General features: G+C 35.3%; 1 protein-coding gene across 7 annotated transcripts in view; it reads right to left on the reverse strand.

Moving 5' to 3' along the window:
- The window catches only part of HECTD1 (HECT domain E3 ubiquitin protein ligase 1), a 59,877-nt gene that overhangs the window by 19,252 nt on the left and 27,221 nt on the right, over window positions 1-13,404 (reverse strand). For 3 of the 7 annotated variants that reach the window (XM_014891281.2, XM_014891313.2, XM_014891258.2), the window contains exons 14-25: window positions 10,860-11,135; window positions 10,680-10,756; window positions 8,699-8,833; window positions 8,341-8,487; window positions 7,894-7,988; window positions 7,409-7,514; window positions 6,349-6,483; window positions 6,125-6,264; window positions 5,293-5,616; window positions 4,710-4,876; window positions 4,358-4,534; window positions 803-1,639 (exon numbers count right to left, since the gene is read on the reverse strand). In XM_014891281.2, coding sequence (XP_014746767.1) covers window positions 803-1,639; window positions 4,358-4,534; window positions 4,710-4,876; window positions 5,293-5,616; window positions 6,125-6,264; window positions 6,349-6,483; window positions 7,409-7,514; window positions 7,894-7,988; window positions 8,341-8,487; window positions 8,699-8,833; window positions 10,680-10,756; window positions 10,860-11,135 — 2,616 coding nt within the window. The remainder of the gene's footprint in view (window positions 1-802; window positions 1,640-4,357; window positions 4,535-4,709; window positions 4,877-5,292; window positions 5,617-6,124; window positions 6,265-6,348; window positions 6,484-7,408; window positions 7,515-7,893; window positions 7,989-8,340; window positions 8,488-8,698; window positions 8,834-10,679; window positions 10,757-10,859; window positions 11,136-13,404) is intronic. The other 4 variants (XM_014891289.2, XM_014891274.2, XM_014891320.2 and 1 more) reach the window with 3 other exon arrangements.

A 13,404-nucleotide genomic window follows, 5' to 3' on the forward strand; every position in this document is an offset into this window, starting at 1 on the left:
TCTCTGTTTAAAATACTATTACCATCAGAGAACAAAATACCTAACAAGTAACAACTTTGATGAGAGCATGCTCAAAAGAGACTGAACTCACAATAAGCAGATTTACAACTTACCTTGCTAATACCTTGCTCCTACATATAATCTGAGGACATGCAAACATTAAAGCATGTACATAATATCATTTAAAACACTGTTAACTACGAACTTCCTTGTATTTAATATGTCTGAACAGCTCACTGAATCTAAGCCTTGATGACCATACTATCTCTAGAAAACACACTCAGTATTAGACTACATTATGTTATGGAGGTTGACTGAATCAGGAATCTGCTAACATTTAATTATACTGTAGTTCTTTTTCCTTTGTGTTGTGTTCTTAGATCCTATGCTGAGACACTTCACAATATGCACAAACTGCCCTTCCTGAGACAAATGGAGAATTAACAGAAATACGCAAAGTCTATACCGATCAGAAAGCCTAAGTGCCTGACATTAGCTACTGTTGCTAGACTTCCATCCTTTTGGTTTAAACCATACTCTCTCCTTAAACATATAATCAACATCCATTTCAATCATCAAATTCGAATTTCTTTCTATTTGATGGGTACCTGTGATCTGAGATCAAAGGGCAATGTAACACTTCAGCTGACAGGAACTCTGAGTCCTTCATGAGTTTTACAGGTACACACAAGGTCAAGGCTGCTCTAAGTACATTATTAGGCCAACACAATCCAAACTCAAGTGTAAGGAGAGCCAAAGAAATAACAAAATTCTCAACTAAAAATAAAAATAGCTTACTTACTTGCAGTACTCACAACATTTCTTCCCAAAGTATTAGTATTGTTATCACTGCTACTCCGGCTTAAATTCATGTTGTTTGTGGCATTGGTACGTGCTATGTTTGCCACTCTTCGTACAAAGGACTCCAGACTAGAAGTTTCTCGAGATGATAAGTTCGGAACACTTGCACTGGAGCTCATGGGTGCCCCAGCAGCCAACAAAGAACTGACTGAGAGTCTGTTACTCGCTGAAGAGCTTAGGGGTCGTTGGGAAGCTGCTTCTTTATTAGTCAGTTCAGAGACTGAACTCACATCAGGAGAGCTTACGCTAACAATCCCCATGGATATAGCACTGGACTCCCCAGGAGTACGTATTGAGTTATCAGGACCTAACTTCCTCTCTGCATTTTCGTTTGCCATGTCCGCTGTTAAGGTGCTGGTGCTCGCACTGGAAGATGACCCTATGTCAGCCTGAGGCACACTATCAGCAGAAGACAGAACAACAATTGGTTCATGGACGTCAGTGCCTGAAACTATATTTTGTTCCAATACACTTTCTGATCTCCGCTCCATTTTGGTCGAACCCAAGCTGATGTCGCTGCTACTTGCCACGCTACACACAGAACTGCTGCTTCCTTTTCTACTTGAGGAGCCTGCAGCAGCAGTCGTCTTGTCTGGACAGTTGTTTTTCACCAAGCTGCTCCATGACTGCGTTGTGCCTGAAACAGTGGATGAAACAGGTTTGGGTGATGCCGCTGAATCAGGGTCGTACCCTGGTGCAAGCTTGAGGTCAAACTTTCCTTCTGCGCCCATACGGTAAGAGTTAGAGCCACCAGCATCCCAGGTGACATCAATCCAGCCTGGAAAGGGACAGGAGTTTGTGAGATCCAGCAGAAAGCAGACAGGAGGCGTGTCAGACAGTAGCTCCACAATGTGGGATCAGCTTCTCATAAGGGCCATACGTCTGAATCAATCACTAAATAACCCTTAAGGCCAATTAAAAAGGAAGTGTTTAAATCTAAACAATTTAGTATTTAGTAATGTTGTCAATTGAGAGGCTGCTCATTCTTGCCACCTTAATCTTCAGGGTCACAGAATCCAGCAAAAAAGTTTCCTTCAGGAAGGGACCTGACTACTAGAATATCTTAAAATTTGATTTGCATCTATCAAAACTGGATTTTCTAATAACAAAAATATATATTAAAACATATGATAACTTCACCAGCATCTCTCAAGAAGCTGTAATTAAAAGGACATTCAATAGCATTTTTCTTTGTTGGATGTGTGTGGATAAGCATATTTACCCAACAGAAGACATGTCATGAAACGGCTTGGTTTGAGATTTCTAATTCTTATATTGAAAGAACTAATTTAGTGATAGACAATTTTTTAGTTCAGTACGTTACACATATTCGAACAGTCCTTATTCATTAAAAAATAAAAATATTATGGTAATCAGGTAAGGGCTACATCAAGTAAAATTTCAGGGTTGCAAAGAGAATATGTTTAATAGAAAAAAACTATCCTGGGAGCAGAACAAAATTCCAAGGAGATGCCACTCTTCAGTTCCTTTATTAAATGATTATTTAGAGTAGCAAAATTTTTTAACAGCTAAATATAATGAATTTGCAATAATGAGGGTAACATACAAAATTTAGCTAACTAGGACAGAAATGGGGGCAAAATGGTTTATTTTTACTTGTCTAAATATGTACCACAATCTAAGAGTCACCTAAAAAATTCCTTCTAGTATTTCTCCCTGTATCTTAACTGCCACAAATATGGGTGTAACTACTTTAATTTAAATACATTTAATCCAAAAATGAACTCTCTAAATCTTAGTCAGCTTCTGCAATCTCAAAGTCAAAACAAGTATCAGGTCCAGATACACATATTTTTCTTTATTAAAACAGAAAAGAGCTAATATTAAGTAAAATATTCTTTTTATGACTGTCATGCGCACCTTCAGCTTCTAATTATCCCAAAGTCAACATTTCTAGACCAAAACAGATGATGACAGGCAATTTGCTATTTACAAATACCACTCTGGAGGAAAAGTAGTTAAAATGGATGAAGTTTTTGGATATGTTAAGCGGACATCCCATCCCCAAATGAGCAAGTTTAGATCATGTTATTCTTCTATGATTTTATTCCTTCTTCACAGGCTATAGTTGAGTATCTTCATGACACTAAACCTTTGAAGGGTAAAGTTGTGAAGTAAATCTGATTTTTTTTCTATTACTTATTTGCCTTTTTTATCAAATATAAAAAAGAAAGCTCCATATTGTAGCTCAACAGTATAATTTTTCCCTTTTATGAATATCTCAACAAGGTATTTTTTTCAAAGCATAACAAAATAACTGGTTTTATTTTGTATAGTTCCTTCCCCTAAAGTATTAATTTCAAGCAGTTATAAATCTGAAAAAGTTTTAAGTACATATTATGTACTCAAAGTTGTACTGCTCCATCATTACAGGCCCAAATCAAGTCAACATTTGTCTACATTTATGAACAACCAAAAAAGTAAATTAGGTATTATTTTCAAAATTCTGTATGAAAAAAAGCTCTGACAGGAATGAAATGGTTTGGCATCACCATTTGATAAACGAACCTCAATTTCACCTATGGTTAAATGGGAAAGTTTTACTGGAACATAGGAACAAAACCACTGATTTGGTAGAATACTACTCACCAAGAATACCTAAAGCTTTCCAAGTTATAATGTAACTATAAATACTGTTGCATCTGATAAGAAAACCATATGGATGATGGAAGACTTCTCCACAAGCTGTACTGAACAGCTTAAATAAAGTTCAGTTTAAAATCATTTTAATGGATTGTACTTTGGAGATTTCTCCATGTTTGAGAGCTGACAACAAACTAGAAGAAACTTTCAAGTCTAAAGCTAAAAAATGAACCTAAAAGTGGCTGAAGGTGCTTCAGAAACAAGGCAAGCCTTATACTTCAAAATAGGAGGAAGAGAAGGGAAATGGTGGAAAGCATGTTCAGCTGACAAGATCATCACCTCTCCTGGAGTCTCTTCAATATCTTAACTCCCTGAGTACTGACTTCCCTGGCTGTTGCAGGTTTTTATTTTGCTCCTTAAGTTAACAAATTTTCATGCTTTAAATAAAAAACAAAAACTTGATCCCAAAGAAGCTTGCAAGGTAGGAAAGGTATAGATATAACAAAAGTCAAGAAATATATTGCAAATGCTCAGCTAGAAGAAATGAGGAAGATATTTACAGATTTTACAGGCCCAAAGCTTAATTTATCAGTTTGCATCACTCACCTTCCTACAGTTTGTAACAGATGTCTAAGTAACAGATTCATATCTGAATAACAGTTTAATATTTTAATTAACCAAAGCTGTATAAAAGTTTCATTAACAGTAGGGATTTTTTTCATGTGCTCAAATGGAATTTCACAAATGGACTCCAACAAATTTCCTCCCTCCAAAGTATCTAAAATTTTATCAACTTTATCAAGTTATTACAAAGGAAGTACTTTAATGCTACCCATTCTGCATGATGTAATCATGCAACAGACATTCATAAATTCAGGCAGCTCATGCTCACCATTATGCAGTTCTCCTGTAACAGTGCCTTCACCCTGAGGGCTACCATCTTGATCTCTCCATTTCCAATCAATTCCTCTGATTACACGAGCTCCTGGAACCATGTATTTTAACACCTGAGAACGGACGAGACGTCGCTGCCTTCTTAGATTTGCTTCAGCTTCTTTAGCAGCTTTTCCTACAAGAAACGTAAATTGAAAAGACTTAAAAGTATTGAATGGGGAATAATTTTGAGTTTATTTCTAAGCAAGTTCAACTACAAAAGTTAACCCCCTTTTTCACACTGATTTTTATATTGTATGCTCATTAGCATTTAAAAGGAGCAAATAGGATATACATGTTATTTTTCTTACCTAGCTGATCTTCACATACTCCATTCACAGTGCCATAAAGTTCAAATCCAGACAGGGAGAGGTAGTGAGTTTGCCCACTGGCATTCTTTCCCATCTGTTTTATTCTAACATGTCTCCAGCCTTGTTTCTCATCTTTTGGTGGATCTAAAGGCCATGTTGCTGTAGACCTTTACGTTCATTAGAAAGGTGTGTTGGTAGATAACAGGAGAAAAAAAAGGCAAAACCAAAAAACCTTAGTACCAAAGCAAACAAAACCGTAATGCTGATCATGTATGCATATTACAAGATAGATAAACCTATTAACATCAGGGCAAACTTTGGATGAGTGTTGGTGTTATGATTTTGTCAAAAAACCAAAATGCAACGTTTCCAGTGATGGAAAAGCACCAATACCATTATGTGAACCACACAGAGAACCTATGAATCCCTTATTCACCAGCCCATCCTTGACAATTTCTATCACTTACCACTTCATTAGATAGAGACATTATTACAACCCCAGTACACATTAAATTAGTCAACAGTCAAGTACATTTTTAACTGCACTCAGTTTTATGAAAAGTGATAAAATACACTGACATACCCTGGTTCATTGAGACTACAGTCATCAACATGAGTATACAAAGTAGTCCAGTTCTGTCCATCCTTAGATACCTGGAAAACCCAATTTCTGAGAGCAGATCGCCCATAACCTCGAGCATGGCGTAATGTGTAGGCTGATGGTACAACCCAAAGGCCAAGATCTATGGCAAACCAAGCATTCTTATCATCATTAGTGTGACAATTGAGAGCTGAACTGTCACGGCTCAGGATGTCTTCCAAACGACCATAAGGCAGATTTCTTCCTTCTGAGGATGTAACCACTACTAATCCATAGGCTGCTGGATTTACCCACTCATATGCAGTTCTGTATTTAAAAAGAGAAATACACTGTTCAATTATTACTTACGTTAAAAAACTGCTTTCAGCAACATTTGACATTTACTGTAAATTGTATAACAGCTGAGTTTATCACACAGCAAAATTACCAATTTTAGACAACTAGATAACTTTAGATATGTTCCAAACATTACTTTGTTTGTTTGGGCTTTTTAAAACACTGTAGCAAAGGAAAAAAAAAACAAACCCAAACCAACAAAATCAAACAGAACCATGGCAAGTAAAAACAAAGACCCAAACTTCCCCACTCCATCTTCTTAGGGAAGCATACAAACAAATTCTCAACACAAGTGATTCGTACTTTTCTATTATTTCAGAAGATCCAAAAGAAAGGTAATTCTATTAAGTAAAAGATAGCTCCCACTTTTAAGAAAATAATAGATTTCATTTCATTATGAATTCTTTGTCCCCATCCTAGCTCATGGATTATAGTTTATTGTGTCCGACTTTAAAATATCTAGCTTTGAAAAACTCACTTTGCGTTTGTTCCAATCCAGTAAATAATTCCATTTTCATCAAAATCATGTTGATGCCTGAACACAAATGTCTGGCCTTCTCGTAGTTTCCGTACAAAAACAAATGAAGCCCTATCAAAGTCGTACCATTGCTTTGCTACCTACATATGAAAGAAAAGAAATCAAATATTAAAGAAACAGAATATAACTATTCCTGTAAGCTCTGTGTGTGGTATGCAGCTCACCATTTTCAGGAGATACTGTTCTAGAGATTCAACAGTTGCCAGTGGCTCCATCTTTAGCATCCTACCAGTTCGATCTATTAAAGACGTCTCCCCTGAGGCACGTTCCAAACGAAACCTCAAGCGCCTTGTCAGTATCTGAAAGAACAGCTAAACATTAATATAGGCTTTCCTGTTTAGGTTTTGGAATTTTAATAAAAACAGTGTGTTTCACTACAACTTTTAGTGGCCTATCAAGTATCCTTTTTGCTCTAACTTAAGCACTATATTCTAATGAAATGCTTTAAAAAGTAATTTCCTACTACCTTTTTTCAATTAACCAAACAATTCTTTACTATGACAATGTATAAATCAATTACATGCTCAGCTACCATTTTCTCACTTTTCCTATGTCTTCATAGCTTTTATTTTTGACTAGCAAATACAATAATATAGAAACTGAAAACTATTTTCAAAAATATTGAATAGCAACAGTGGTTTTGCAACTTTTTGCAACTATTTCCTAGACACTTAACATGAAAACAGAAATATTTATACTTCCCTACCAATGTTGCAAAATCCTGAATTGTACGTTCAAATACAAGAAAGGAGACTTGACACAAACCGGGAAAAAACAAGTAATATTTTCTGCCAAACTGCCAAGTTTCCTGTATAAGAAGCTGCTGAGCCTGGAGGCATCTCGCATTACCAATTGAACACAGAGCCATAGACAGGACCCTTTAAAGTCTATCCCCTGTGTTCTTACTAGTAATTGTCTTGTAATCATAGTAACATGCCCTTTAACTAGGGGGCATGTTCCTATACAAAGACAACAATAAATGAAGACAAAAAGAACAAACACATTATCTCTTCAATCAAAATTTACTTCTACCTCACAGTGTTAAAGAGACAGCAGAGGAACAGCCATGCATTTAAGTGCTAGAGGAAATAGATACCAAAATTTGCTTGTTCTTTACTTAATTCCACATCTACAAGAATGTGACTCTTGCAGACAAGGAGTGCAGTATATCACCTTCAGCTGTGCACCACTCAGCGTGATACACTGTTGTCACTGTGCATTTACCTGAAGATTGTACGTAGATCCTGGTGTATCATACAAGTGGAGAGGTAGACGTTCAATAGATTCTAACACTGCTATCAACTTCCGAATTAATGCAACTGCTGGACGGCTGTGAAAGAGAACAGTTACTAAGTTACCACAAAACAAAAAACTTCCACAAGTATCTCAGAAAACAGGAAACCATCTCAGCACGCTATATATACTGATGGTATCTATTCTACTCACATATAGACAGCACAGTAAGAAAGATACAAATCTGCACAGTGATGAACAAGTTACCTTTATTTTATCCATGCATGTTCTATAGGTTGACTCTTAAGATATATAAATTTTCAATTGCTACTTCAATATTAGATGCTGTCTTTTAAGATTAATTTTCTATTCCATTGAAACGGAAAGAACAGGTACTTTATCTTTAAATTATTTTAAACATACCATAGTGCTTCACAGTTTCAAAGGGGATTGTCTTGGTTTGGTATTATTTTTACCTTTCATCATCCTCATTTTCACTGAATGCTGTTTTGAAAACGTTTATCCTCTCTACCAGTTGACTACAGTCTTGTTTCACATCCAAATCAACATTCTAAGAGGAAAAAAAACAAGCTATACTTAATATAATTTATTTAATTTTTATACAAGCAAAAACATCTGTGTAGTCTCAGTGAAATCCCTATTTAAAGTCTGTATGCGAAAAGCTTATCATCAGCCACTAGAACTGAACAGAGCTGATTTAGAGATTTTTCAAGGCTCATTCACACTAAAGTCATCTCTTGTGATAGCTTATCTTCAATAGGTAGACAAGTAACTGGAGCAAGTCTGCCCAATTTTCACGAAGACAGGAAAAAGATTTATAAAGGATCTTTTAAATTACGGCACATGCCTTAACTTCAGTTTTTAGGAAGCTTTTATTTAAACACTTATGTCAATAAACTCACATTGTTTAAAACTGTCAGCAGCGATTGAACTAAGCCACTACTGCACATTTCGTATGGAGAAATGGTATTCTCATCCTTCAACAGTACAATTAAGTTTTCCAGAGCAGTCTTCATTAAATCTCTCCAAGTATTTTCTCCCTCAATGCACTGAAAGACAAAAATATGATTATCATGAAACAATCTGTCCACTTGCTTCAGTTGAAAAACAATGTCCTAGGAAAGTACCTAAGTAATACATGTACTAAAACTCCCCACATTGCAGGCATGCTATACTCTTCTTCACATCATGACAGACTAGTCTGAACATTATCTGATTTCCACTCATGTCACACATTAAAAATAAAGGAAATACACTTACCTGCCTGTTTGCATGAAGCTCCCATGCAGACTCTAACTGTGTTGCTATGTTCCTCAGTGTAACAACTACTCCTCGAGGCATACTTTCAACTGCTTTAAAATGATCATCATATAAATCTCTTGCCATAGTGCGTACCTACAAATGGATTTTGAAAATCCTAAGTCAGACCTTACTGTAATGAGGCTGTTACAATACACCCAGATACCGCAATCTTGTTTTTTTTTAAAGTAAGCCCACAACAGGCAGACAAAAAGGGAAGAATAAAAACCCATGTGCATCATGAAATGGCAAAGGTTGTGAAAGGAAAAAAAGGTACAGGAGAAATAAACGGAAATACACAAGATCTTACTCACAGAAATGAAATTTACCATCATTAATTAAGTTACAGCATAAAGAGCAGTAGGAACAGGTGTGATTCTCAATCCACCAATCTTTATTTAGAAGTGTATCATGGAACAGGTAATCTTTTTAAATGTAAACTTAAGCAGGTTTAATACGGCTTCTGAATGCTCTATCAACATTCCTTAAACAAATTTACACAAAATCCCTATGATGCCTCAAGTTTTAGCTGTCATATTTTTCAGATTCTGTACTGCTTTAGTGTGTAACTCTGAACTTCATATTGAGTGTAGGCAAGTTCTCTTCAAAGTTTAGCTGGACAAAACAATCCTTTTCCAGCCTGACAAACAAGGACAGTGTTGCAGCTTTGGGCCAAAAAGCATAAACAATGGTGAATCAATCTAGGAGAATGGGACTTCATAACCTGAAACTGTAATTGGACAATTAACCCCAATATGTAAATGGACTAAAACTTATAAAAGTGTGAAAACTCGTGACTGGGCATCCATCTTGGGTCCCTCTTGGCTAGAGCCACAGACAAACTCTTGTACTGTCCAAGGTGTATCCTTTGAAGGCCTTTTAATAAATACCTACTTTTATTGTCTAGGCTCTCTGTTCCAGGTAACCTCTCACAGGCATCACCTATACAACCTTTTATAGTAGGAATTACCCTTTCTACAAAGTATGGTTCACACAACATACAGATTAAATAAGTTCTTATTAAACAACATATTTCTTCTGTTAGAAATTTCCCCAAAAATCTTTCCTTTCCACTATCATTCTATGCGCTACAATAATACATTACAGAAGCTTCAGAACTACACAGTGCAATCTTAGGTGTAAGAGAGCACTGCCTTTCTTTTATCATCCTACCTATTATTACTCACACACAGTATTTCAACTTTCAATTTAGTGTCACATTTCCTAAGTTATATTTACAGCATTTAAGAATGTATAAGGTACAGAATATATCGGCTCCACTGTTAGAAACTGCAAGACAGTTCAAGACTAAAGATTAGCCTAAAGATTGGCATACGTGGATCACAAAATGTACTGTTATTTTGTAGTTTTTTTGTAAAGAGCTTGATACTTGACTTCCTAGTTCCTCTTTCTTCCCCTTCATTTTGAGGAGAAAGAAGAATTTTAAATATATCTAAAATGAGGATGTTTACTCATTTTGTGTCACTACCAGAACTTTTAACAATGCAGACTCTTCATTTCCAGCACCCCATCACAATATTTAGACTGAAATTACTACCTAGATGAACAGAAGTCTTATATGCCTCTGAAACAACTGTACTATCGATTGTAATACCTTTTCTTGTAGCATAAAGACAAAAAAGAAACCACAAAACCTAAAGAATTACATAAATGCAAATCAGGAAGACTGGATTTTCATACTTTTTAAATTTGTTTTCCTCTAAAGGAACACAGAGAGTTTACTAAGACTGTTGGAAAAAATCATCCAAAGAAGTGCTTTCTTCTGATTGTTGTTTTCCCCTTCAAGCCTCACATAAAATTCTATCTAGTTGAAATCAGAGATTTTAATCCTCTAACAAGAAACTACACCTCCGTAAGAATATTCTAATATTAACCAAACTCAATTAAATTCTAAATGTAAAATTTACAGATGCTCACCAACCTTTTGCTTTGTCTTCTCCAGTTTAGATTTCAGTTTTCTTCCTCTTTTGCCTGTCCAGCCAGTCACAAACTCTGACCCTGCAATGTACATTTTAGAAAAGTCACATTTTCTCATAGCCATGAAAAGCAACAAATAAAACTATCTCACATACACTTGTTCCTACCTGCACATAACACATACCTACATACTTACCCAAGGAAGTTTCAGCTGTAAATGAATGCTTTGTTCCTCTGTTGGATTCAAACACAAAGCCTGGCAGGTCTTCTTTCAGTATTGTAGCTTGCTGACCATCAGAATTGTGAATAGCAATTTCTCCTTCTTTTAAACAGGTCAGTGACCAGTTTCCTACAGTAAGTTTAGTTGGCCCTGGTGTTGATAAAATTGGCTGGCTTGTGGTAGATGGTTTTACTTGGCTTCGAGCCCTCTGCAACTTCTCAAGGAACTCACTCCTACTTTCTATTTAAAAAGAAACAAATTTGTTTTTTTCCAACAACTGCTTCCATCATTACGTAGCTTATTTTTTTTTTCAAGAGCAAAACAACTGAGTACATTCAATGCAAAATTAAGGGTCTTTATTAAAGTGTCCTAAATTTCCGTGTAGAATATTTCTGTACTTCAACAGTGATTATTGTATAGTCGCATGAAAGCTGCAATGCAGCAATGTAACTCTTTCTGAAAGATGCAATTCAGATGTATTAATTCATCATTACAACTAAAATAGGAAGATCAAAGAAATTCAGTATAAATTTTTAGTCTTTGAAAGAGAGGTCTCAGAACGGCCAGCATGAACTATTCTCAAAAGTGGGTTTTCAGAAATAAGAAATTTTTCAAATTATTCAAAAAAATATCAGCTTTTATTGAATTATATATTTGTATTTTAATCATTAAAAGTCTGAGTATATAACTTTTCAAAAATTCCATTTACAGCAAACATGGAAACACTTGATTAAAGACTGCTGTTTCCTTTTGCTGTAATGACAAGCTCTAGGCTTTTTAAATCTGCCCTTTTTTATAATACAAAATAATGCAAAAATAAATATGCACTCGAGGCATAACATTTTCTATTGCTTAAATTTCATAGCATACACAGAGAAGGCTTAAAAGATAACTGAGATTTGATATGCAAGATGAAAATTCTGTTAATTAAAGGTTTTCAGATTTCCAAAATTACATTTTAATAAATCTTTTATATAGCATGTTGCGCTGAAAGTACTACATTTCTACATGTTTGGAAATAATTTCAGGTTCCCTTGGACAGAATTTTGAGACTTATTTAAAGCTTCAGAATTATCATTGAATTTCAATTTTTGCATTGAATTTTTTTTTTCTAAAAATTCAAACAAAACAAGTATAGAGTTAATGTGGAGAGGGGTGAGTACAGACCTTCCAAAATGTTCACAGTGTATATACTTGACCATCCACCCCAACTTTCATCATGCAATACACACTAACAGATTTCACTACTCAACCCTCTATATTCTTGCCAGTTGTGAAGTTACTAAAAAGTATACCACGAGATTAATCAGTAATGATTTAGGACAGCAGAACATATAGTACAGTTCAGGATTTAAAGATACTGTTCTGAATCTACACTGAACTGTAGTCATTTTAGTTAACAAATATTAATTTTTTTCAGTAAAAAAGGCTGCTGCACATGCTTAGAACGCATGGTTAAAGTTCAGGCAAATTACACTGCAACATCAGCAATCTTAGTAGATGTCTATTTGACTACATATTGCAAGAAGCCTCATTTAATCCTACATTTAGCTCCTTTCCCTCATGACATTCAGACTAGGTATCGTGTTAAAAAACTTGGGATTTACTCAATCTTTTCCAGAAGACTGATTTGAAGTAACATCTTAAATGCTCAATCTGACTTCTCTTTTAAGTCCTCTTCACTTCAAATTCATCTGAGCTGTCACCATTCCACTCATACAGACATAGTCTCATCTCCTTGCCCATACCATTCAGAAGTAAAAAGTAAAAAATTTGGCATCCAGGGGCTATGAGAATCTAAAATATTATTTCATGAATCTTCTTAAAATTGTATGATAAAAAAGTATCTCAACACAGGTCTTGTTTACCTTTTAAGGCATTAACCTTATTAAAAAGAATGCAAAGACACGTTTTCTGACCCAAAAAAAGCAATAAATCTATAAGTGGTTTCCAGCTACATTATAATCAGAAACAATATATTTTGTCTTCTTGCCCCAAACTTGATGCATGAAGTCATTAGCACTTCATTTCCATCCTGAATCATAATATGTTCTGTTATTTCACTCAATAGCTCATTGAAAACATAATAATATTGCAAAGCATTTTATGTCTGCAGGTTCATAAATGCATGAACTGCTGCAAAAAAGATGAAACAATAAAAGGAGGGCTGTTTCTGCATCCAGAACAAGTTCTGTATTCTGTACAGAAAACCAGAACCAGCTGTGTGTTGCCAGTGCATAAGGTCTGTTCCCTTATCCTCTCTCCAACAAACAATTAAGACACTGTAATTTGTTTCCCAATCTCAATGAGAAACTTTCCATTACTTTGTCTTCAAACACATGCAAATTCATTCTGCTAGCTAGAAGCAAACAGCAAATCACCATTTCAACCTGCTTTTCCTGGGATGGCCACTACAAAGTGCTTTTAATGACTGGGGTGAAAAAATTAAGTATGCATGGAGAAGAATCAAAACGAAAAGTTAATATGCTTTTACTGGCAAGATGTTTAC

The sequence above is a fragment of the Sturnus vulgaris genome, chromosome 6 (assembly GCF_052056855.1).
Source record: "Sturnus vulgaris isolate bStuVul1 chromosome 6, bStuVul1.hap1, whole genome shotgun sequence".
Classification (NCBI taxonomy): Eukaryota; Metazoa; Chordata; class Aves; order Passeriformes; family Sturnidae; genus Sturnus; species Sturnus vulgaris.